Genomic DNA, 27,012 nt, shown 5'->3' on the forward strand with positions numbered 1-27,012 from the left:
TTTTTAGTAAAGTTTCAAGTTGGGGATTGTGATACCCCCAGCCATGTCTCTGCTGCCTAGAATTGCTTTTGCTATTCTAGGTCTCTTTTGATTTCAAATGAATTTTTGGATTGTTTTCTCTAGTTCCATGAAATATACTGTTGGGATTTCAATATGGATTGCGTAGAATCTGTATAGCGGTTTTGGAAGTATGGACATTTTCACTGTCTTGATTTTTCCTACTAAGAAACACGGGATGTCTTTCCATTTTCTTATATCCTCTTTAATCACTAACCCTAATCCTGACTAACCCTATCGGCTGGTGGTGGGGAGTCCTGGGTGGGGCCAGTTTTCAGTATTTACACATTGCCTGTGTAGAAGATAAGGGTTTACCCATGCCCAGACCCTCTCTCCCCTCCCCAGTATCTGGGTATGTTTCCTTCAGTGTTTATATTGTGCCCAGAATTTGGTTTAATTCTAATTGTTTAAGTACTTTCTTAAGAATTGTTTCTATCTTTAATTGACACATAGTAACTGCAAATGTTTATGGGTACTCTCTGATGTTTCCATGCATGTGCAAAAAGTGTGTTGGTAATATCGGATGGCTGGTTTGTCACCTCAGGAATCTACTATTTCTTTGTATTGAGAACATTTGAAATCCTATTTAATTAATTGTATTAATTATAGTTTCCCTGTGGTGCTGTAGAACACCAGAGTTATTTCTCCTGTCCAGCTGCATCTTGTAATGATGGACCATCCTCTCTTCATCCCTCCCTACCCCTCCCCTATCAGAGGACAGATGCTGTTCTGTCTCTTATAGCTACGTATAAGTGAGGACAGGCAGTATTTTTTTGTATCTGAATTATTTTATTTTACACAATGTCCTGCACTTCTATCATTCTACTACAAATGGTAGGGTTTTTATTTATTTTTCATGGTTGAATATTTTACTGTATATATTTACCACAGTTTTCTTTGTCCACACTTCTGGAGAAGAATATCTAGGTAGACTCCATGTCTTGTTTTGGGGAGCAAGACTGCAATAACATGCAAGTGCAGATGTCTCTAGGTTTCTTCCTTTCTCTTTTTTCCTTAGTGGGGTTTTCACAATGGGCTACATTGCCTGCCCTTTTGAGTCAAGATCTTGCTAATTTGCCCAGGCTTGTGGTCTTGTTGGCTCTGCCTTCCAGAGTGCTGGGATTACAGATGTGTGTCGTTATGACTGGTTTATTTCTAGTTTTTTAATAAACTTTCATCCTGTCTTTCATATTGTCTTTTAATTGACAGTTCCATCAATAGTGTGTGAGAGTTCCCCTTACTATGCATTCTCACTAGCATTTTTTTTCTTTTTAAAAAATAGCCTTTCTACTGGGTTGAGTTGCTACCTCATTGGATTACTTGGGTATTTTTTGTTATTGAGTTGTCTAAGGTCCTTATATATTCTGGAAATTAATCCCTTCTTTGATGAATATTTTATGAAGAGTGTCTTCATAACTGTTGATTATTTCCTTTGCTTTATAAATGTTTTTTGGTTTGATTTAATCTCCACTGTCAGTTCCTGGATTTGTTGCCTGTGCTTTAGGACATATCGAAAAATCTTTGCCAAGACCAATATCCTGAAGCATTTGCCCAGTGTTTTCTTTTAGAAGTTTCATAGTTTAGGCCCTACATTGATTACTAAAGAGGCTGTTCTAAGTCCAGTGTATGTTTCTTGATGCCTTTGTCACAATTAGGGACTTTTGGCCATGTCAGTAAACTCAAGTATGTTATGCCTCCAGCTTTATTGTTTTTGCTCAGTATTACTTTGGCTGTTGGGGGCCTTTTGGAGTTCCATACAAATTTTAGGAATGTTGTTTTTAATTTCCATGAAGAATGTCACTGGTAATTTGGTAGGATTGCAGCAAATCTGTAGATTGCTTTTGATTTAATATTTTAACAGTGTTCTTCCACATTTGATCTTAACCAAAAGGTCGAGAAGCAACTTTAATAGTATTCTTACAATTCATATGCATTATAGAGGTCTTTCCAGTTTTTGTGTTCTCTTCAGTTTCTTTTGAGATTTGTAATTTTGAAAATTTTTTACCTTTTACTAGAACACGTTTACGGTACACAGCATTTACATTTCTTGTGTGGAATTAGTACACATACATAACACATCTCAATTCTTTTTCATCCCCTCCGCCACTTCCCTCTTCCATCCCTCTGTCCCCTTCCATTTTGCAAAAGATCTACCCTCTATTTCCTATTATCTTTTATTTTCCTTTTTGTTAGTGGATTTCTTTGCAATTTCATAACTTACTCTGTTGTGTTTGGAGGTGTGATTCTCTGTACACCACAGTGTTTTTTCTTGTTTGCCTTCTAGTTTATGTCTGATACTGCTCTCTGGTGTCTGTTTCTTTTCTTTTCTTTTTTTTTTGTACCAGGGATCAAAATGATCACATTCATCACAGGAAATTTGTATGTGTACGTAATAAATCTTGTCTTTCTCTTTCCCATTCTCCTCTCCTCCTTTCAACCTTTCTTCCCCTCCCTGTTTACAAAAGCTTTGTTTACAATTTTTTCTTCCATTCCTTTTTTTCCCTTTTCCCTTCCTCTTCCCTCCTGTTCCCCTTCCTCTTTGAACATATCCTTCCTACTTCTCAATATCTGTACTCCATTTTGCTCCTTATTTACTCTTTGTGTTTCTCACACAAGAGAAAAATGCAGTCTATAAACTTCTGTGTCTGATTGATTTCATTTAAGATTATAGTCTCCAGGTGCATCCATTTTCCTACAAATGTCTCAAGTTTATCCCTTTTTTTGTTTTGTTTTGGTTTTGGTTTTTGAGACAGGGTCTCACTATGTAGTTGAGACTGAGCTGGAACTCACTATGTAGCCCAGGCTGGTCTCGAACCCACAGCGATCCTCCTGCCTCAGCCTTCTGAGTGCTGGGATTACAGGTGTGCGCCACCATGCTTGGCTAACAAGTTTATCCCTTTTTTATGGTACTGCATTATATATAAATCACATTTTCTTTGTCTATTCATCTTTTAATGTGCATATGGGCTAAATTCCAAGATTTAGCTATTATAAATTGTGTTACTATAATTATGGTTATGCAGATGTCTTTAACAGCTGTGTCAAATGGAACCTCTAGTTGTAGTTTTTTAGAAATCTCCATAGTGATTTCCATAATGGTTGCGCCAGTCTACACTCCCACCAGTAATTGAGAAAGGTTCCTTTGCCCCCCACAGCCTTGCCAGGATTTGTTGATTGATTTCTTGATAATAGCCATTCTTGTGAGGTAGAACCTCAGTGTTGTTTTAATTTGCATTTCTTGAATGTCTAGTAATGTTGAGCATTTTTTCATATATATATTTGCTGTTTGTATTTTTTTATTTGAGAAGTGTCTTCATTTTGGATGCCCATTTTTTGGATTTAGTCTTTAAAGTTGGGGGGAGTCTGATGATTTTTTTTTTTCTTCAATTTTGTTCAGTGTTTTATAATTTCTATTGTAGATCTTCACCTCTTTGATTAAAATTATTTTTAGGCATTTTACTTGTATGGAGCTAACATAAATGGGTTTGCTTTCTTAATGTCTTTCTTGGTGATTTCATTTTCAATGTCTTAAAATAGTGTTGGTGTTATATTCTCCAGCCTTACCAGTATCATCTATCACTTCTAACAGTTTTTTTGGTGAAGGCTTCAGTTTTGTTTTTTTTTGTTTTTTGTTTTTTGTTTTTTTTTCATTTTTGGTACCAGGGATCAAACTTGGGACCTTGCACTTGCAAAGCAGGCAGTGAAACCACTGAGCTAAATCCCCAGCCCAAGACTTCAGTTTTTTAATTAATTAATTTGAGATAGGATCTTGTTGTGTAGCCTCAAACTTGCTATGTAACCCAGGATGGCCTTGAACTCAGGAAATTCCTGCCTCAGTCTGTAGAGTGCTGGTTTACAGGTATGTGCCACCATGTCCAATTTGGGTTTTTCTATATTGCTAGGTGTGGTATTCTTAGTTGGTAGTTTTATTCTTTCAGCACGCTGAATATATCATCCAGTTCTCTTCTGGATTGCAAGGTTTATGCTGAGAAGTCTGTTGCTTTCCTGGGAATTCCCTTCTATGTGACTTGGCACTTTTACTGTGTTTAGGATTTTCTCTTTTCTTTGTGTGCTTGGCAATTGGAATGTAACTGGCCTTGGTGATAATCTTTATTACTTGAATCTGTTCAGGGCCTTTTGAACCTGGATGTTCTTGTCTTTCCCAAGATTACTGATATATATAAATTTTTTTTCTCATTGAGTTTATTGGTACATTTTATGTATATAGTACAGTTACATTCATCATTGGGATCTTGTACCTTTACATGACAGGTCTTTGTTCTCATTTTTAAGATTGTTGAGATTTTAAGCAGTTATTTCATTGAGTAGATTTCCTCTGCTTTTTCCCTTCCTTTGTTCTCTGGAGTACCCATACTTGCAAATTTTTGCTTTATTGATGGTGTTTGATTAAATTTCATAGGCTTTTTTGTTCTTTTAAATGTATGTATGTGTATATTTGTGTGTGTCTATCTGTCTTTCTCTGACTGGATTATTTCAAGACTTGTCTTTAAGTTTAGAAAATATTTTGCACATTCTTTTTAGGGCCTTCTTGCCTATATGGTATGGTTTGCCCTAATTGACCTGATGCTAATTCCTTTCTGGCCCTCTGCACAGACTGCAGTGCTTTCCCTTTTTACACTCATGGGTACTGCTTGCCATCTCTCACTGTGAAGCCTACTTTCAATAGCATTTCTTTAACCCTGGTTGGGCCATTTTCCAGATGTTACACTTAGGCTGATGTACCCTGCCTTCTGATCCCCTTGTGTGACCTTTACTTCTAGAAACTTTGAGGACTGTCCTTAAGCCCTGTGAGTCTGATGTCTCACCTGATGGTACCTCAGGTCCTTTCCATTTATTTGGGGTGTTGAGATGTCACATTTGTGTAAGAATCCATGGCCTTTGGTCTTGTTTTTCCAGATGACTTGCAAGCATCCGCCACCTGCCTCAGCTCTCTCCTGTTGGGTTCTTTCCTCCAGTTAATGTCTCTGCACTGATTCCTGGCCAAGGTCATTTTCTGTCTCCTAGCTGCACTTTCTGGACATGTCCTCAACTCAGTTCTGGCTACTGGGGGATATTTGATTTGTACTCACAATTGGAAATCCAGAGAGCCCTTTCCTACTCTGACTGTTCTGTATTACAGCCTCTTTTTCCTCCCTATTTCCTTGAAGGTATTACTAACGGTCACTCAGAAGCTATAGGCTGTCCCACAAAGGTCTGTAAGTTTAGTGGGCTGCCCAGGCAGGAGTCAAGGGCAGGGGCTAAGGGGCAGGCTACAGTGGACGGAGGAAGGCTCATAAGTGGTACTGGGATGAGGGAGAGAATGGTGCAGAAGAGTTGGGGAGCTGGTGCTTTGTGGGGCAGGAGAGTAGATACCATGCTTGCTGTCGGGCTATCCCACCGGAGAAGCCAAGAGTGTGTATGTGTGTATGTATGTATGTATGTGTATATACATATATATATATATAGGTCCGTGTTTTAGCTGAGGATGAACTTGAGGGTCAAGTGACAGAGGCAGTGCAGGCCACAGGGCATAGGCACAGCAGGGATAGAGGCCAGCAGACTCCAGGACTGAGGAAGTTCTCTCTCCCACTGGGGTTCAGCATCTGAAGGATTTTTTTCTTTGACTTAGAGCTCCATTTGGCAGTTATTGAGGATGATTCCACGGTGTATGGATTTCCATTTCTGAGAATTAGCTTGTAATTCCTCTGGAAAACTGTTTTCTCCTTGCCTTTTTGGGGGGTGGGGGAGTACCAGGGATCAAACTCAGGACCTTGCACAAGGCAGGTGCAGTGCCACTGAGCTAAATCTCTGGCCTTTCTCCTTCCTTATTTTTAAGAACACTTAAGGGACCAAGCATTAACTCAATGGTAGAGTGTGTACTAAATATACACAAGGCCCCTAAGTTCAATCCCTAGTTCATGCACACACACACACATACACACCTAAAGTCAATAAGCATGTTGTATGCAGATAAACCCTAAGATGTCCTGTCATTGTAAGGCAGACCCAGCACTGCTGCCCCAGGACCTTTGCTGTGAGGATTGAATATGCTGCCTCCTTGGCTGCATGACCCCAAAGTATCCCAAGCACTGTCTCTTTTCAACCTTTATGATAATCAAGATGTATAGTTCAGGTTCTTTGTGTGTAGCTTCTTTTAGTTCCCAAACCATAAATGAATTACATACAAAAGCCAGAGAGACCTAGGGAAGACTGATGTCTAGGTGGTGGGACCAGGATTTCATCCTGTCTTTGCCACGTGCTGTGGATGCACAGTGACTTTGTCCTCGGGGAAGCTGTGTGAGCTCTGTTGTTTTCAGCACACGTGGTGAGCCTGAGTATTGCAAAATAAATCATTCTATATTTGGAGGACCCTCTTTATATATATGAGTCCTTTACCTCCTTTCGTGGAAGGTCTGATTGACCTGGCTTGGCTTACTCAGTTTCCAGCCTGGCACTTGATCTCATTTCAGCTGCCAAACTTCCTGTTGCTGATCTTGGGTGGTCTTTATGTGCGTTTGTGCATGCATGCATGCATGCATACAAACATTTGTATGTTTTCCTCTTAGAACTTAAGCAGATTTTCTGAAATTTCCCATTGAGAGAAATAGGAGAGGTTTTACCTCTAGCTTCTTAGAACCGAGGGGTTTCTCCCATTTGCAGCTCTGGACAGAGCCCTATTGAAGGCTGATGCTGGTGTTCTGGGCCCTCAGGTCCTCTCCCCCAGGACCCATCCAGGCAGGGCTGACTACTGGTGGCGGTCTATACTTGGTTTTGAGTGGAGCATCCTACAGGGCAGAGGGGAGTGGGTGGAGTGTGTTCTTCCTGAGAGGCCGCTCAGGAGTCCAAGTGTCCTTGTTTTGTTCTGCAAGCCCCAGCTGCTTTTGCTGTCAAGTTGACTAGAAGAGGAAGCTCATCAGAGTGTCTGCGTTCCATGTTCAGCAGCAATGTGGTTGGGGTCACTGCCCTAGGCAGTACAGATGGAGAACACACTGACATGGCAGAAAGCATTTCACTGGCACTGATCTGGAGTCCACCCAACCTTTGCCAGTGATATAGACATGTGTGGTCTAACTCCTGGACTGACAGGCTCCAAGGATGGGTCAGGGGGTGCTCTTGTGTCTCAGTGGCCCTGTCTCCCAGCGTTACAAGCTTGTGGGCTTTTTCCCACCAGTGGGGCTGTTTCCCAGCCCTAAAGTGAATCCTGCTTCCATCCTGCCCTGGTGCTCCTTGTCCATTCTTAGTGGTGTCCCTGCTGTTTCTGGGTCCTGAAGGGCACTCTGGGTGCCTGTCTCTAGAGAGGGCTCGTGTTCACAGTATGTGGTAAATGTGTAGGGCTGTGAGGCAGAGGTTCATGTTCTTGGTCCCACACCCTTGCTGCAGTGAATGTTTGGGAATGTATAGAAGAGGGTCCTGCCAGGTTCAGAACAGTTTGTTGTGTCGTCCCTCCTGACCGTCACTGGTAGCCTCATTTCTTTGTGCAGTTCTCAACTGTTTGAAAATCCCATTAGTTACCTGATGGGCCCATTTGCCTGTGCATTTTTTCTGATATGTCATGTGGCCTCAGAGGTTTCTTTGTTTTCCTAGACCATGATCAGTGTCTTTCCTGGGGTTCTGTGTTGCTGTCTGTGAGGGCCTCAGCTTGTGCCAGGCCAGCACTCTATTCTTAGGCAGCCCTTGTCCCCTCACTTCCGAGCCATGACTCCGTCACTAGCCCTGTGCTGCTGAAGGGGCAGATCTGTTGAGGCGCCTGGCTTGTCTGGGGTGTGGTGGCTGGGCTGGCCTGTGGCCATGGTCTCACTCTGCTGTGGGCACACTCTTTTGTTTTCTTACTGATTTTTTGGGTGCCTGAGGAGGAGCAGAGCTGTGTCCTCTGTGCAGGTAGAACCTGGCTCCCCCTGCAGATGGCAGCCTCAGCCCTGGCCCAAGCCCCAGCCTCACCAGCTCTGTATGGTTTACTCTCTTTGCTTTGCTTAAATTAAAATTAGCTGCTGTAGGATTCTGGTTTTACTTTGCCCTCAGATTTGGCAGGCTGACCTTGGCTTTGAACTTTTGTGTTTAAAATCAGCCTTGTTTCTTCTACCCTGTTTCTGCCTCAGTGCTCTTATCATTCAGATCTGTGTCCCCTGTCCCATGGGCCTGCAGTTCCAGGTCAGGGAGCATAGCTCTGGAAATAACTGAGGTCCTTTCCAGAGCTCCTTGGCTATCTCAGGGCCTCTTTCAAGTGGCTAAGCCCATGGCTACACCTGGCTTCCCATACACCCTGTTCCAGGCCTGTGTCAAAATTCTTTGTTTAGTTGAGCTCCTTTTGTTTTTTAATTGCTGATAGTAAAACAGTAGGATTTCTACTTTATTTCATAGTAAATATCTGACTTGTAGATTGAACATCAGTTCTTTACTGGTCTAAGAAGTTCAGTGTTTCTCCTGTGGAGAAAAGGTTTCAGCTGCCAACAACTGGCATTAAATTCAGGGCTTTACTGTAGGGTACCTGCTAGTTCATAACTTTACTGGAAACAGTAGAATTTCTGCAAAATTCTTGTCACTGGAAATTAGGTTTTGCCCTTTTTATTTTGAGAAGCACTGAAATGGCTGGAGAGTCAGGCAACAGAGTGGAAGCCAGGGACTATCTATCTGGCTTCTCCACACTCTCTTCCCTGAGGCCCCTCTGCATTCCACTTTGCCTGCTTGAAATGTTAGCACTGTCTTGCTCATTTTTAAAGGTGCTCTCACACCTGTGTGTGTTGTGAACACATTGTGTCAGATCTGGGAATGGAATGCAGTAGCAAAAGTATTCTTAAACTACAACTTGATAGTAATAGAAAAATTGTGCCTTAAGTACAGTTTTTGAAGATTTACACATAGTTGGTCAGTAAGACAGTTCTAATGTCACTTGTCAAATCTCTTTTTCAAGTTTGGAAGCATCTAAGTCCTTTGCTTGTGGTTGGGACTGCAACAGCCACTCTCTGGACACCTGAACTTTCTGTTTTACTAGGCTGGAGCCAATATTGATACTTGCTCAGAAGACCAGCGGACCCCACTGATGGAGGCTGCAGAGAACAACCATCTGGATGCAGTGAAGTACCTCATCAAGGCCGGGGCACAGGTAGACCCAAAGGTATGCCCCACCCTGAGTTCACAAGCCTGTTTCCTGGGGAGATATTTCTCAGAGGGATGAGCAGTTCTTCACTGGGGCATCTTCAGACATTTACCCAGAACTAGTTTGTCACCTTACGTGTTGACTGTTTATTAGTAAAAACCCTTGTGAGCACCTGATCTAGTTTGCAGACAAAAGGCAAATCAACCCATAAGGAGTTGGCTGCACAGAATCTTTTTGCTTCCTTCATTCAGTGTACTTTGCTTCTTCTGTCTTCCTCTCAGAAAAGTTAGGCAAGAAAAGAAATGGGGGTTAGGGACTGGGGATTTAATCTAGTGGTTCTGGTGCCTACAAGGACCTGACTTCGATCTCTGGTAGGAAAAAAAAAAGAAATGGGGGTTAGGTATCATGGTGCATACCTATACTCCCAGTATTCAGGATTTCGAGGTCAGCCTGGACTACACAGTGATACCCTGGGGTGGGGGGCTGCCTCTAAATAAATAAAGATATGTATATATTTTTTTAAAAGGAAAGAAATGGAAGGCATCCAAATTGGAAAGGAAGAAGAAGTAAATCTGTCTGTGTTCTAGATGACATAAACCTAACACATAGGAAAAAAAACCCTAAAGGAGCCACAAGAATATTTTTAGAGCTAAAACTCTAACTCAACAAAATAATAGGGTACAAAAATCACATTATAGTCAGTTATATTTTTATATAGTTGTAGTTAAAGGAAAGAAAGTAATTCCATTTACAGTAGCATCAAAAGAATAAATGTGTAAGAATACATTTAACAAAGGAGGCCAAAAAAATGTACATTCAAAACTACAAGCCTTTGCTGAAATTAAAGAAGTCACATATAAATGGAAAGATCCCATCTTTACATATTAGATGATTTAATATAGTTAAAATGAAAATACTGCTCAAAGTGGATTCCATGCTGTCCTTATCAAAACCCAACAGCTTTTTCTACAATTAGAGGAAAAGTCATCTCAGCATTCATACTGAGTCTCAGGGACCTGGAATAACAAAGCAGTTTTAAAAAGGAATGAAGTTGGAGAACTCACAGTTCTGATTTCAGAACTTACTACAGAGCTATAGTAATGATGCTGGTGTAAAGTGTGATATAGTGTGATGCTGGTGTAAAGACAGATACACACAAGTGGAACAGAAGAGAAAGCCCAGAACGCAGTTAACTTTTGTCAGGTTACTAAGATCATTTGGTGGGAAAAGGCATCTTTTCGACAGATAGTGCACAAAATATGCTATATCCACATACAGAAGAATGTAGTTAGACCCTCACCTCATATCATATGAAAGTTACTGCAAAGTCAATCAGAGAATTAATTTAAGAGCTAAAAGCACAAAACTCTTGGAAGAAAACTATGAGAAGTCTCTTGACCTTGGATTTGCCAGTGATATCTTGGATATGACACCAGGAGCACAGAGAATAAAAGAAAAAGATAACCTCATCAGAATTTAAAACTTTTGTGTATCCAAAAGACACTATCAAGATAGTGAAAAGATAGCCCACAGAATGGAAAAAATGTTTGTAAATTGTATATCTGATTAAGTGTTTCTATCCAGAATATATTAAGTCCTGTAATTCAACACCAAAAACTCCTCAAGTAATCCAATGAAAAATGCACAAAAGTTGGGCCAAATGTGGCACATTCCTCCCAGTACCTGGAAGACTAAGGTAGGAGGATTGCCATGAGTTCAAGGCCAGCCTCTGAACTACATATTGAGACACTGTCTAAAAACAAATGGCCAAAAGTTTTAAGTGGGCATTTCTTCAAAGAAGATATGCAAATGTTCAGTTAGATGTTTGACATTGTCAGTCATCAGGCAAATGCAAATCAGAACCACGGTTAGTTAGTCAGTCACCTTATACCTACCAGGATGGCTGTTATCTGGAAACGGGAAAGTAAATGTTGGTGAGGACATGGAAAAATTGGGGCTGGGGTGAGTTTCAAATGGTACAGCTACTGTGAAGAGCAATTTGGTGGCTCCTCGAATCACTGAACAGGATTACTACGTCCTTCAATGATTCTATCCCATGGTGCATATCCAAAGAAGTAAAAACAGGCATGAAGATTTTGAGCAGCAGTATTCATTGCAACATTGTTCATAGCAGCTGTAGAGGTAGAAATAACCCAAGTGTCCATCAGCAGACAGACAACATGTGGCCAGTGCATACAATGGGACTGTTGCTCCTTCGTAGGGAGAAATGAAGCACGAACCCTTCTACAGACTTGAAGCTACAGCCTTGAAGGTGTAAAGAGAAAGGAGCAAGTGCTGAAGGACACATATTTGTGTGAGATACTTGGAACAGGCTACAGGCTGCCCAAAGCTGAGAGGAGGAGCTGTGATTGCTTAATTGTTAGTTTGTATTTGGGCTCATGAAAAAGCTTTGGAATAGTGACAATGGTAAATGGGAAAATGTAATTAATTAATTAATTAAAATGTAATTAATGCCGTTGAGTTCCACATTTAAAAGATGATTGAGGGGCCGGGGATTTAGCTCAGTGGTTCCACCACTTGCCTTGTAAGTGCAAGCACTCAAGTTCGATCCCCGGTACCAAAAAAAAAGTGTAACTCTAAAAAATGATTGTGATGTGGTGGCACACACCTATAATCCCAGTGGTTGGGAGGCTGAGGCAAGAGGATTGCCATGAGTTTGAGGCCTATCCTAATTTATCAACTCCTTTTTCACATCAGATTAAATTATCATTATTTCTTGGTCATTAAATGTTGATAACACTTCAAATGTCTTCATCGGTATTTTATATTATTGCATTTTTTTTAGCCAAACTTGTGTGTTAATATTTATATTTAATTTTATCATAAGCTATGTTTTAATAAACATTTTTTTAGCTAACTATTGGTACACAGTTGATTTCTTGCAGAATTGTATCAAAATATATAAACAATTTTAAGGCCTTTTTTTAAAAAAAAATGAGGTCTTCTATGTTGTTCAGGATGCTCTTGAACTCCTGGCTCAGGTGATCTTTGGTAAGGCTTTTTATACTACTTTTTATGAATTGATGTAGGAATGTCTGAACCTGCCCTTACCAGTACTCTCTATTATAGGTCTTTTTCAGTATTAACAATTTTACATACAAAGGTGCTTGATTTTCTTCTTTGCTTTATGATATCAATTTGTTCTTTTTATGGTCAACTTGTTTTAAAATATACTTATTTACATTATTTACATGTGTTGCAAATGTTTTTTCAAGTTTTTACTTGTCCCTTTATTTTAAGGTTTTTAAGGTATGGGAACCTTTAGCTTTTTTGTAAATAGCTGTAGAGAACAGTTAACAATCCTTTTCATCATGGTGGCTGGGCAAACTCCACATCTGTGGCATGTCACAGGGAACTGGAGGCCAAGCAGAAGTTTGGGGCTAAGGGTGTAGAGGTGGAGCTCAGAGTGTCCTGGAGCAGCTGGACTCTGCAAGGTAGTCACAGGTGAGCCTTGAGGCAGAGTGGACAAAGCAGAAGAAACTGGGAGGGTTGAAATGGAAGACTCATCTATAGAAAGTATTTAGTATGTGAAACAGATTTTAGGGCATGATCAAATTTTGTGGTTGGACCTCAGAAGAGAGGTGAGAGCAAACCAGGTAGAAAAAAATTGGGAAATATGGTCAGAAATTCATCAGATTGGGGAAAAACAGCAACCTGTAGATCTAAGAACCTATAGATCTTAGCAAACCCCAGGCAAAATGCATGTTAAAAAGCATACCTAAATGCATCATGCTTAAACTGTTGAAAACAAAAAACAAAGAAAACCCCTAAGTATCATGAGAGAAAAACTGCGTCACAGACAGGCAAGCAGTGCAGTGAGGTCCTACTGACTTCTTACTCAGGGTGGTGGGCCTACTACAGGGTGCTGTTGGTGTGCTGAAAGGAAGAGACCGGGAAAGAAGAGGCCACTGAAGAACAGTACCAGCCAGAGTGCCCTGAGCACAGAGAGAGTTAGCTTGAGTGTGTGAGCAAGCGCACCAGAGCCAGCAGCAGCCAACATTTGAGAGATGCTGGGCCTGAAAGGAAAGCAGCCCTGTGGAAAAGACAACTGGCTGTTCACAGCAAGAGTAATGTAAGATGACACTTACACACATGCTGCCCTAGGCGCATTCATTGGCAGGTCGGAAGCTGACCGCTCGAGCTAGCACTTCTCAAGGGGCCAACACCGGCACGTGACAGAGACACATCAGTATATTTCTAGATAACAAAAAGTCCCAAACAGCTCAGTGTTTCTGAACCGAGAATGGTTGTTACATGTTACCTACCAAGATGATTCTCCAGAGCATCATGTGGAACTAAACAGGAGTTGCAGAAGGACCCGGAGTATATTGTAGACCATTTTAAAGTGCAAAACCCTCACGGATGAATGCAGGTTTCATAAAGTATCGTGAAGGCATAGATTCTGCATCCATGGGGTGACTGCCTGTGTGGGACGAGTACAAAGACACTGGATGGGGCAGTAGGGGTTCCCTTGGATAAACGTGATCAGAACTTGTGCTCCTGCCTGAACGGAGTGGATGGCACACCTTACAGTTCTGAAGAGTAGGTGATAGCTTTTCTCTGCCACTTTCACCTCTTACTGCTTCATGGTTCCCTGGGCTGAGACACTGCCACCTTGTGAGACCCCTCTGGTCCACTCTGAGGTGCACGGTTCCAACACGTGGGGCCTTGCTTCTTGCTTGTGTGTCTGCTTGCTCCGGGGTGGAGCAGCTGACGCCACTGCCACTGCCACACACATTTTTGCTGCTTACAACTCGCAGCAGTTTTCCAGTGTCGGCACCGAAGGCCAGTCAATGGGGATTGGGTGTGCAGGCTGTTCTAGTGGACATTAGTCTTCCCTCTTTTTTCTTTTCTCTTTTCTTTTCTTTTTTTTTTTTTGTACCGGGGATTGAATTCATGTCCTTGTGCTTGCAAGGCAGGTGGCGGCAACACTGAGCTAAGTCCCTGGCCCCGACATTAGTCTTAATAGAAGCATGCTCAATGATATGTATTAAAATCTAGGGTTGTGGCTAGGATTGTGAGATAGAAAAAGAGAAAAGTAATAAAGACAGAATACAGTCAGTATAGAGATGGTAGCAGGACCTATAGGAGGGAAGGCAGAATATCTGTGGCCCAGCCCTGGGCTTGATGGGCTCTCAGGCTGGCCACTACCCCAGCCGTCGCCATGTGGTCTTCCTGGCCTCCCTTGGAACTTCTGGGTCTGACCTGTTCTTGTGTGTATTTTTCTCAGTTGAGATGGTTCCATTAGTATGATCTGTGTAGTGTCCTCGAGGAAACAGCTGAAAGCTAATGACATGTGTCCAACAGCGTCCTGTGGAAAATAGCAGATGGAGGGTCTGTTGGGCTCAGTGAGGGCTTAGCCCCGTTTCCATCTAGATGACGATTGCTGGGCCATCCATGTGACTTAGTGCTCAGGGGGTACAGTAGGAACAGCTTGGGTAAGGTGGATCTGGGGTGTCACCAGGCCACCGGGCTCTGGTAACAAAGGTGGTCTTGTCAGGTGGCTCTTTCAGATATATGATGGGCTCTTCCATGTTAGGGTCCAAGGGCTTGGATATTGGATGTGCCCTGATAGGACTCCATGCCTCAGCCTGGCCTTCCCCTATGGTTGATCCCTAATGACACTGCCTCATGGCTGGAGTGGGAGTCTCTGGGACCCTACGCTGTGGGCCCAGTCACAGATAGTTCTGCGAGCTGAGCAGCATTTGTGTTGCAGGACGCAGAAGGCTCCACGTGTTTGCACTTGGCTGCCAAGAAAGGCCACTACGATGTGGTCCAGTACCTGCTGTCCAATGGACAGATGGATGTCAACTGCCAGGTAAAGCCATATCCTGTTTGGTCATATACACACAGTTGTCTTCTTCTGAAGTTGTCCCTCATAGTGCCACATTCAGGTTCCTACAAGGCCTTATCCTTGTCACCAGCCTGCTCTGCAGGAAACCCCAAACTGTCTTGCTGGTGTCTCCTCCTTTGAGTTCTGCCTATGCCACTATCTCTGTCAGGCCCATGTTCAGTTGTCACCTTGAATGAGGTATTCCAAACACTAGTGCCCAGAACAGCTTCCACCCTCCCTCAGGTGCCCAGCCTCCCACCCAGCCGGCTTGTACCCTGGCACTGGTTATGGCCTTACTTTGTATTTGTTGTGTCTCCTGATCTGTGTCCCCAACTGTCAGAGCCACAGGGCTGTTTACCCACATAGTGGTCTGTGGGGCCTCATTGGTGTCTGCACACAGCAGGTATTTACAGGGGTCTGTCAGGTCCGTGAGTGGCCTGGCATCAGGGTCCCTCAGTGCACAGTGGCCTCTAGACTCTCAGTGCTGGTATGACCTCCGTCTCCTTGGGAAGCTCTGTCCCTGCTCTCAGCCTAGCCCTGTCCCCTGTCTCCTGGGCCTTCTTCTGAAGTGTCCCATGTCCCTGTCTAGTTTCATTGTCCTCCTTGTGTAGTCAGGTTGTCCCCCACCCTGTCCCGTGCATGTGCTGTGTCCCCTCTCCCATCCCAGGGCCTGGGCAGTGCCACCAATTGGCTGCATAGAGAATGTCTTCAGTTGTAGAGGCTGCATGTCCAGAGAAGTACAGACTGGGCAGCAAGAAGCACTTTTGGAAGTATTGGGTTGGAGGCTGAGTGTGTCACCTCCCAACTAGGAATTGGCATCTTGACTCAGTTCCTGAAAGTGAAACTGCCCAGGATGCAGTAGACTTGGGGGGCAGTGGTAGAGAGATAGTTCATGAAACATTTAGTTTGCCTTGCCAACCCTCTTTTGCTACTGCCTTGCCCTCCAAGAAGAAGCAGGAACATTCATCTCTGGGCTGATGTCCATCTGTTGGTCAGTCTCACGCTGGAAGTCACTTTGGGGCCAAGAGGATGAGTGAAGGATGCTGCCATGCATGCTTCTTGTGTCTGAGTGCCCCCAGCCTGGTCAGGGTACGTGGACCATTGAGTTCTCCCTGTTACCAGGGCCCTCCTCACATGTTGCCTGGAGTGGTATTCCTGCCAGCAGAATGCAGAGCAACAGGGCCTAGGGGTGGTGCTCAGGGCCATGCAGGTTTCTATGCTCATGAATCACCTGGGGCAGTACACTAGGGATTCCTGGTGCCGCCTCTCAGGTCCTGAGCAAGGTGTGTGCATCGCCTGGAGGTGATGTTCTTGGACAATATGGTAGCTGTGTCTCCCTCTCTCTACTCAGGATGATGGCGGCTGGACACCCATGATCTGGGCCACCGAGTACAAGCATGTGGAGCTTGTGAAGCTGCTGTTGTCCAAGGGCTCCGACATCAACATCCGGGATAATGTGAGTCTCAGGTTACCCCAGGGGCAAGGCATTTGGCGGGTGGGCCAGGGTCATGCCTGGGCTATAGGTATTGCTGACTATGTCTGACGTTGCTCCATGGAAGAAAAGAAAGCGGGAAGTCTGTGGTTTAAGTTGCTACACTGGGCATTAGTTTTTTGGGGAGTCTGAAGTCAGGGAATTGGACTTCCTCTGGTCCTTATGGTCATCCCCTTAGCCTGATAGCAGGCACCTGGCTCACTCAGAAGGGAGTCTGTTGGGAGTCTTCAGGGGCTGGCATAGCTAATAGTGAGGCAACAGGATGTGAGTGGGAACCCTGCCTGCTGCTGATGGGGGAGTCACCTCAGTAGAAAGTGCATTAAAGTTCAGGGTTGTTTATACATGCTCATTAGGTTGGTAACAGGAAGGTTTGACACAGATGGCCTGAAAGCACTGCTGAGTGTACACCTGAGTCTGGGCCCCGTCCACCTGTGAAACCTGATGGTCGTGACTGCAGGTCCTTCTCCCACCTGGAAGCCGAGGGCCTCTCAGCCTCTGTACCAATACAGGGCTCTTCCTGGAGCGCGGTTCTGGGGCCACCACTCTGCATGGGAATGTGCCCTGGACTGCAGCCTCCACGGAATTTCTGCCTTGTATGATCTGAGCCACTGGAGACACTTTTGTGGCTCATCCACCATCTTGGGCACCCCATAGCAAAGGGGTTGTGGCATGAGGTGGCAGGGGGCTTTGAATGAGTAGAGGAGAGAAGCAGAGAGGAGAATAGACACTGCTGCATGATGGGATCACAGTGCTGAAGAGCCACTGAGGTCAGCTCTGTTGGTCAGCTCGACACTGCTATAACAGATACCTGAGATGATCAACTGACACAGAGGAAATTTTAACTATTTTTAAAAAATTTTTATGGGAACACCAAAGCAAGTCTTTATTTTAACAGGGCCTGTGCTGTAGCATAAGGGGGTCAGTGCTCTCCTAGATTAAAACCTGAGAAGTGGGTGAGGGGCAGGACTGAAAGCTTGATGTAAGTGTAGAGTATGCAGATGAGGGGAGCCATGCACTCACGTTGGATTGGAGAGTAGTAGTGAATAGCTAGGGGAGGAGACACTGAAGCAGATTGTCCCAGTCTACGGAGGGGAGTGAGGAGCAACAACGAGAAGCAAGGGTCAGGGGCGTAACAACCACTGGCCAGGCCACATCCCCAGAGATTTGATCCTCCTTAATCTTAAGGGGAGCCAAAGGGCCATCTTCTGTAATGGCTTTGAGGCTGATCTGGTGTAGTTGACCTTGCTTATTGGCTCCATTGATATATGGGGTTCTGGCCCCTCCTCTGGAGACATTGATTAGAACACCCTGCATCATCATCAGCTTAAGTTGGAATTTTCTTTAGAAGATAGAAACTTTACCAACAGTTTAAAGATACAGGGTAGTGTCATTACCCCTAAAGGTTACTACTGGAATCTTCCTGTATGCCACTGTCATCACAACTTGACCCTCTTGTAAGAATAAGTATCTGTTCTTTTCAGTGCTTCTGGTCTAGAAACTGCTTCCAAGACTGCATCTGGCCTTTGTCCAAGGACTAATGATTGCCAATACTACCCATGCTTTGAGATTTTTCTCTACTATCCTCTCCAGTCTAGCTGTCTTCTGTTGGAGCAGAAACTTAACCTCAGAGATGCCACCTATCATGTACATCAGGGAACATTCTATCCAGAAATAAATTGACCCTGTAGCCATCATGTGGATTCATGATTGCCCCACACAATTCATAAATTACCATAGTATTCTAATCCCCATTAATCCCTGGATTGGAATTAGCCAATCAGCAGCCACTTCCATTTGTATTGTCCTTGCAAATGGAGTCCATAGTAGATGTGCTTAGGCTTGGAAAGAGTCCAGATACCTTCCTAAATATAAATAGTAGTTCACTAGCATCTCCAGAATATGAGCACCTCAAAATCCTCAGCAGATGTTCCTTAGCTGATAACCTGTTTCTACCGCTAAACATTGTGGTCTAGAGTGTTAGCTGTCGACCTGTTGGCTCCTTCAGCAGCCTTTTTATGAATGTGTTCTTTCTCATCAGGAGTGCAGCAATGAGTTTACGCTGCAGTCATGTCCCTCCAAGTCAGAACAAAAGTTGCACTCAGCTTAATGAATTTGTCCCTAAAACTTACCAAGATTCTTGGAAAAACTGCCAAATCATTTGTTGTGGAAGGAATTGGCAAGTGACGTGCACATAGAGACAAGCTGAGTGGAAGTAAAATAAAAGTTTATTTTGCCTGGCAAAGGTCGATCCCATTCAATAGGCAGTGCCATTGATTGACCCCCTATTGGGTGGCAGCTTCCTCTTTTATAGCTTTTACAGCTGTGATCTCATTCAGGTGGTTACATTTCATTTCCTCAGTTCATATTACTCATGTACAAATTACAGTAACCAGACAGTTCACTTTAACCCAGATGTAACAATTCCTTGTAGTTAGGGAGTTTACCTAAAGATTCGTCTAGCTATCTATTCTTGCATACAGAAAAGGGGTGTTCAAAGTTAGGGGTGAGACCACATGTCCCACTTCATGGTCAACGCCTCCAGTGACTGTAATTTTGAACTAAACAAAGCAGATTGCTGTTAGAGACAGCAAAAGTCATTTTACATTTTCCTAAATTTTGTAGGTTTTCAGATTATTTACAAAACTTTTCTCTGTCATCGTTCTTAACATTGAGCCATTTAATATTGAGCTATGTCTGTTACCAAGAAGGGAACATGTACTCTGATAATGCTTCCATCCCTGCCTCACACTTTGTGTAATGGGATTCCCCTGAGTAAAATGGGATGCTGGTTTGTTATCTGATCTCAGTCCTGATAGGATTGATGTGGCAGGTAGTGGTGAGGGCTGAGGTGAAGAGGTTCTGCCTTGTTTAGAAATGAAGCTAGGGGATTTTGAAACCACAACCACACAAATAACTCCATAAAAACCTGAGTATAAGGGATATCTTGCCACTCCCCTTCCCTTTAACAGAACAGATCTAGCTGTAGAATGGTGTTATAATTCAGGGACTCATATTTTACCCAGTATTCTTGGTTTCACAATTTATACTGCGGCCAAGCTCTGTTAAAAAAGAAGACCAGCCTCTGTTTTCTGTAACTCGTCCTTCTTGCCTTCTTGCCTTGTGGTTCACGCCTGTAATCCCAACATTTGGGAGACTGAGGGAGGAGAATCACCATGAGTTTGAGGCCAGCCTGGGCTACATAGTAAGTTCAAGGCCAGCCTGTACAACATAGTGAGACTTTGTCTTAAAAAAACAAAACAGGGTCGGGGATTTAGCTCAGTGGTTCCGTGGCCTGCCTTGCAAGCGCAAGGACCCGAGTTCAGTCCCCGGAACAAAAAAAAAAAAAAAAAAGCCAAAAAATCATCCTTAAATTTGCCCCTTTTAGCCAAAAGGCATGCTATTTGCAGATCCTTAGGAATACTCTTGTGTGGTTCCCATGATTGGTATGACCTTTTTCAGACAAAACTTGAACTTACTACATTTTATCTATAAGAGCTCTTTCACACAATACACTTTTAATATTTCTAAGAAGATAATAGCACTAGACAGACTAGGCAAGAAAGACAGTCAACAATAGACTAGATTGCAACAATAACACAACAGAAACATCAAGACCAGTATTTTCCTAGACAAGTACACAATCCAAAATAAGTCGGAAATTGCTTATAGATAAAAGAACAGTATAAAGGAGATGATAGTGAACTTGAGACACAAAGCATTCTGAGGAACTCAGACTCCCTATCCAGAACATCCATTCCCACAGCAAGACTCAGGGCTTCCCAGAGCCAGCAGTCCAATAACCTGAAGCGCAGCCACCAAGCCTGTGCCGGTACTTTGAGCTCTAGAAAGGTGCGACCTTTCTAGCAATTGATTAACTGGTTGATCAAGCTGAAGGCTTGCTGTGGCCCCAGTGTGCCCTACTGAAGACTTCTACCTACAGTGATGAAACTGTTCTGATGTTCTCCCTCCATCCTCCCAGTGGACATTTTAACATATGAGGGCAAGGCTGGTGCCCTCAGCCTATCTTACTGTAGGCGCCTGGAATGCTTCCACAGACAGGGAATGTCTTCCTACAGGAAAGGTAGGTCAGTTCCCCACTGCAGAGTCAGAATGCTCAGTTACCCAGATTGAGCCAAGTGGAGAGCCTTATAGTACCCGGAGTCCTCAAGTGGAAAACAGAAAAAGCAGAGGTCTCCCCCTATCCAGAAAGTCTTATTTCAGTGGGAAAAGGCTCATTGTTCTCTAGAACCAACAAGCCAATAAAGCCCAATATCCAGGAGCACACACCCCGAGCCTATCCCAATAACCTTGAGAACTAAAGAGGTCCACCCTTGCTTAACTGGTTGGTAAAGCTGAACCAAGTTTCCAGTCTGATCAGCTGGCTCCATTGGATTTAGACCTCTGGTGGCGGTGGCAGGCAGCAAGTGGAAGTGTATACGGTGGCCAGGGCTTTACGGTAATAGCTTCATTAACGTGCAGGTGCAATCTGTGTAATTTACAGTGCCCAGTTGGGAGACCCAGAAGACACCACCACAGTGAAAATGGGATTGCAGGCATCGCTCTCTTGCATCCCTCCTGCCACTTGCTAGCCATTCCCATACCCGTCATCTGTCTCGCGGCCTTCCTTTATGTCGGGTCTGCCCATGTACCCCGTTCTCTGAGGTTCATCCTTGTACTCGGCTTCTTTCCTCACTTCCTCCCGTCACCCAGTGAGCCCCTTCTCCATCCTCCCCTGATGCCGTGTGTACCTGCACCTCCCGCATGCACATCTGGAGCAGACGGTAGGGTTCACCAGTGTGTTTGCCAGCTGTTTCCACAGAGTGCTGAGGTTCCTGCCTGTGCACATTCTGACCTGTCCATGTTTTCCCAGCGCTCCATAGATCAGTCTTCTCCATTTGCACCATCTCGGTAGGTGTGCGGTGGAATCTCACTGGTGGTGTCCATCTTCATTTCACTCGTTGGGTTTTCGTTTCTATGATGACTGACGATGTTAGTCATCGCCTTATAGTGCTTCTTTGCTGTCTGTATGTTTTCTTTGGTGAAGGGTCTGTTCAAATCTCGCTTTTTTTTTTTTTTAATTGGGTGGTTAATTTTTTTGTTCTTGAATTTTCAGAGTTTATTTTATATTCTGGGAACAAATACTGTGTCAGATATATGCTTTACAAATCTGTCTTTGGAAGTGTGTAAGTTTAGAAATTTTGATAAAAGTCAAATTTATCTTTTGCAGTAGTTTTAAGGTAGTTTGAGTTAGTCTTTGTGTGTGATGTGAAAGTGTAGATCAGAGTCCTCTGTGTGTTGAGTCCCCTCTACGTGTTGCACTGCTCTCCTGGTTTCCATGCATGCACCTGTCCTAACATATGGTCAGCCATACCTTGGCTGGGGGCCCTTGGTGCTGCTCCTCAGACCCGACCCAGTGTCTTCCTGCCTTTCGGTCTCCCTCACTTTACTTTTACTTTTTTTGAGCTCTGGCTGCTGCTGGTGGACTCATCAGCCTTGTCATCCCTGGACTGGCTTTACCTTGCCTTCTTTGTGGAAGATGCTTTTGCTTAGCATAGAACTGTTCTGGGCCAGATGGCTTCTCTCTGCTGCATGCGTTGTTTCCTTAGCTCTTACTGCTGGGATTGAGAACCCTGCTTGGTCCTTGTCCTCACTTCTTGGTGTATCGTGTACTCTTTTTCCTTCTGGTTATTTGCAAGGGTTGATGATGTGGCTTGACTTGGAGTGTGTGTGTCCTCTTTGAGTTTCTTGATCAGTGGATTTAGAGTTTATGTTGAATTTGGAAGTTTTTCAAATGTCATTTCTTCAGACGTGCCTTTGACCTCTACTCCTTTCCAGGAATTCTGCTTCTGTGTGTCAGATTGTGCATTGTTTCATAGGTCACTGGCACTCTTGTCAGTTTAAAATTTTTTTCATTCTGTGTTTCATTTGAGCTGTTTTTATTGACATACCTTCTAATTTACTAATCTTTCCTTCTGCACTGCCATGTACACCTGATTTCATTCAGGGTTTTCATTTCAGACATTGTGGTCTCTAGCCCAGAAGGTAGTGTAAGGTCGTTTTGAACATTTTTCTAACTTGTGGCTATGTAACTTCTGAGTGTGTGGGATCCCTGACGCCATTGACTGTGGCTGTGTGCACCAGCTTCTGTGCAGTGTCAGTTCGGGTTGGGCTGAAAGGCCGTAGGTGCTGGGACCAGACCTCAGGTGTTGGGAACCCTACGCCCCTGTAGTGATTAATTCAGCCAGGACAGCTGCTGACTTGAAGTCCATCTGCTTTTGCTGGGTTTGTTTTCCAGCTGGTTGGATGGGTCTGGAGCCATTTTCAGTGCAGGGATGACTGTCATCTCCTCCACGGCAGACTTCTCCTCCAGCCCATGGGGTATGGATAGTCCTTGCTTCTCTCCTGGCCAGGCAGATGGGCCATAGCTTGGCGGTGTTTTCCCGCAGTAGTAGGAAACTGATGTCCTGTGGAAGGATCCTCATACCAATAACTGCTGCATCTCGTGGAAAGGCATGGTCCTCACACCAATGCCCATTGTTATCCCATGGAAAGACACAGGTTCCACACCAGTGCCTGCTGGTATCTGTGGAAAGACACAAGTCCCCACTCTGCTGTCCGCTAGTGTCCCCTAAAAAGATACAGATCCCCATGAGTGTGCCTGCTAATGTTTGTGGAAAGGCATGGGTAGGTCCCCATGCCAGTCCCCACTTACGTCAAGTGGAAAGGTAGAAGTTTTACGCCAGTGCCTGCTGATATCTCATGGAAAGGCCTGGGTCTTCAGAGTCCCTTTAGGAACTCTGTCCTCTCTTTGAACATTAAGGGTCTGTGCTGTTGAGAGCTGGGTCCACTGTCCCCCTTGCCTGTTTCCTCCATTCCTGATGTGTGTGTGGCTTCACATGCCTGCATCCTCCTCTCTCCCGCGGAGTACATGTCCATTTGGGTCCAGGTCTGAGTTGATAGAGAAATGAGAGTGCTCGGGAAGCACAGGCCAGCACCAGATCTTTAGGGCCAGGTGATCCAGCAGTCCCAAGGAGAAGGGTCTTGGGCAAATTGGAAGTTCTCTAAAGTGTGATTCAGGTTATAAAATAATAAATTATTCTGATAGAGGAAAAAGAAAGGAGCCCCTGAGGATATAGGATTTTGTTTGGCGCTTTCAGATGTGTAGGGAGATGACATCCAAACAAAGATCAGAAGGTAGACAGCCACTAAGAATAACCACCAGAAAAGAGAGAAAGGTTGAGGAAGGAGTTTGTTCTTAGCTTTTCTTTAGAAATGGAGGCAGCAGTAAAGCTGTGGTGGAGGCTGCCAGTTGTTTGAGGATGAAGACAACAGACAAGACCACGCTGTCTTTGCATTGCTTTTGTCTTCGTGACGCTCACTGAATTGAGAAGCCCTGCCTGCACTCTATGATGTGGACTTTGTGAGGAGATTGTGCTAGTGCACCCACGTGTCACAGATGAGCTGGGCACATCCCCAAGGGCCTGCAGAATCAGTTTGGGGATGGGGCCAGGCACTGCTCCTCATGGAGAGTGGCAGAGCGAGGACAGGCCTGAGCACAGAGGGTACGAGTGAGGGTCGGCTCAACCTTGCCCAGGGGTCACTGATTCTTCCTGAGGGGAGGAAGCCACAGCAAGCAACTCACTAGGTTCTCCCAGAGGAGTGGAAAACTTAATGGTTACCTGAGACCAGCAATCTCACCTCTGAGGACTTTGCCTTGAGAAATAATTCAAAATAAGAAGAGGACTAAATAAAATTAATTGGCATTATATTCCGGAGGAAGAAAACAGATGAGCAGAGTATGCAGTAAAGGGAAGGTTAGTAAATTGTGTGGCTAGGGCTGTCCCACTGTGCCCGTGAGAGGGACAGGTGTCACTGCTGCGGGAGGGGCCTGGATCCCCAGCAGAGCAAACAGCTCCTCCTGTTTGCTCTTCGTCTTTTTTTTCTTCTGTAAGCTGCTTATGACTTCATATGCTTTGAATATTTTTTTTCAGAATTATAGTGTTTTAATAAACGTACTATGTAATTATGACTCATTTTACATGTGATACAAATAATCTAATTTTCTGCTTTATTTTAATTTTATTGGTGCAGTTTAAATATACATAATGATCACATTCATCAAAGGGAATTTGTACTGCATGTGATATATCTTTTTTTTTTTTCCTCATTGAGTTTATTGGTACATTTTAGGTATACAGTACAGTCGCATTCATCATTGGACTCTTGTACCTTTACATGACAGGTTTTGGTTCTCATTTTTTCCCCATACCCCTGCCCTCCCTTCACCCCCTCCTCCCTTCCCTATTTACAAAAACTTTATTTCCATTTTTTCATTTTCTCATATTTTTTTCTTTTCCCTTATTGTCTTTACCCTGCCCTTCTCACTTCCCCTACACCTTTAGCCCTTTTCTTCCTATTGCACATTGTCAATTATACCATTAGGATCTTATTTACAATTATGGTTTTCACAGCAGAGAAACTATTTGGTATTTACACGTGTGACTTATTTATTTCACTTAAGAATATAACCTCAATATGCATCCATTTTCCTATTGAATGTGTTACATCTTGATTCCTCTTTTTCTCTGTCCCCTCCCCTCCTTCAGCCCCACTTTGTTTACAGAAGCTTTGTTTCCATTTTTTTCTTTTTTCGCTTTTTTCCCTTTCCCTTTCCCCTCCCATTTTCCCCCTCCCCCTTCACAGTTTCCCTTTCCTTTTGAAGTTTCTTCCTATTTTATATTATCTGTTATACATTTTTGTCTTTATTTGCCCTTTCAGTTTCTCATACCGGAGAGACGATGCACTATTTATATGTATGCCTGATTTATTTCACTTAAGAATATATAGTCTCAAGTTGCATCCATTTAGCTATAAATGCCTCGTTTATCTTTCTTTATGGCTGAGTAGTACTCCATTGTTTAAAAAACCCCACTATTTATTTATTTATTTATTTATTTATTTTGGGTTATTTTGAGACAGGGTCTTACTGTGTAGTTGAGACTGACCTGGAACTCACTATGTAGCTCAGTCTGGTCTCGAACTCACCACAATCCTCCTGCCTCAGCCTCCCGAGTGCTGGGATTACAGGCGTGCGCCACCACTCCCAGCCTCCCACATCTTTTTTATTCATTCATCAATTTTTTTTGTTTTGTTTTTTGAGACGGGGTCTTACTGTGTAGTTGAGCCTGACCTGGAACTCACTATGTAGCCCAGGCTGGTCTCGAACTCACAGTGATCCTCCTGCTTCAGCTTCCCGAGTGCTGGGATTACAGGCATGCACCACCACGCTGGGCTATCTATCCATCAATTAATGGGCATTTGAGTTGTTTCCAACTTTCAGCTATTACAAACTGTACTGCTATAAACATGGGTGAGCATATATCACTGTGATATGATCCTTTTAATTCTTTTGGGAAGATACCCAGCAGAGGAATAGCTGGGTCAAATGGGACTTCTAATCCTAGTTGTTTGAGGTATCTCCATATTGATTTCCATAGTGGTTGTGACAGTCTGCATTCCCACCAACAATAAAGAAGGATTCCTATCTCCCCATAACCCCTCCAGCATTTGTTATTGGTTGATTTCTTGATAGCAGCCATTCTTTCTGGGGTGAGATGGAATCTCAATGTTGTTTTCATCTGCATCTCTTGAATGACCTGTGATATTGAACATTTTTTCATATATTTATTTGCTGTTTCTACTTCAGCTGAGAAGAATCTGTTCATTTCAGATGCCCATTTTTGGATTGAATCTTTAAATTTGAGGGGTCTAGTTTTTTTTCAATTCTTTGTATGCTCTAGATATTAGTCCTTTATCTGAGGTACTGCTGGCTAAAATTTTTTCCCACTCTGTGGGTTGTCACTTCACTCTGTTGGTGATCTCTTTTGCAGTGCAAAAACTTTTTAATATAATGAGATCTCAGTTGTTCATTCTTTGCACTATTTACCATGTGGTTTAGGTTTTGTTCATGAAGTTATTGCCTATCCTCATGTCCTTAAGAGTTCAACCTATTTTGTCTTCCAGCAGACTCAGTGTTTCTGTTTTTTTTTCTTTTTTCTTTTTATTGAGTTTATTGGTACAATCTAGGTATACAATACAGTTACATTCATCATTGGGATTCTGTACCTTTACATAATAGGTCTTGATTCTCATTTTTCCCCTTGTCCCTGCCCTACCTTCACCCCCTCCTACCCTCCCCATTTACAAACACCTTATTTCCATTTTTTCAGTTTCTCATATTTTTTCCTCTCCCTTATTACCTTTCCCCCACCCTTCCCAGTTTCCCTACACCTTTAGCCCTTTACCTCCTATTTCACATTATTAATTATCTCATTAGGATCCTGTGTACTATTATAGTTTTTCACACCAAAGAAACTATTCGGTATTTCAGTTAAAGAAATCTCTGTATGAACATTAAAAATAGGGAATCCTAAAATAAAACTAAAAAGGAAAGTAAAAGAGAAAAGGCAATGATGTAACATTAAAATAATCCTTAATTCTGGAGATGAAAATGGT

At 43.4% G+C, this 27,012-nt stretch overlaps 1 protein-coding gene across 11 annotated transcripts in view; it reads left to right on the forward strand.

The window, feature by feature from the left end:
- Ehmt1 (euchromatic histone lysine methyltransferase 1) overlaps positions 1 to 27,012 on the forward strand; it is a 191,478-nt gene that overhangs the window by 142,800 nt on the left and 21,666 nt on the right. For 10 of the 11 annotated variants that reach the window (XM_010608766.2, XM_033759224.1, XM_010608768.3 and 7 more), the window contains 3 exons: positions 9,047 to 9,169; positions 14,889 to 14,990; positions 16,357 to 16,461. In XM_010608766.2, coding sequence (XP_010607068.1) covers positions 9,047 to 9,169; positions 14,889 to 14,990; positions 16,357 to 16,461 — 330 coding nt within the window. Of the gene's footprint in view, positions 1 to 9,046; positions 9,170 to 9,677; positions 11,691 to 14,888; positions 14,991 to 16,356; positions 16,462 to 27,012 lie in introns of those variants that run through there. The other variant, XM_033759227.1, reaches the window with a different exon arrangement.

Source organism: Fukomys damarensis, unplaced genomic scaffold, assembly GCF_012274545.1.
Source record: "Fukomys damarensis isolate Sample0158 unplaced genomic scaffold, DMR_v1.0_HiC HiC_scaffold_36, whole genome shotgun sequence".
NCBI classification, from domain to species: domain Eukaryota; kingdom Metazoa; phylum Chordata; class Mammalia; order Rodentia; family Bathyergidae; genus Fukomys; species Fukomys damarensis.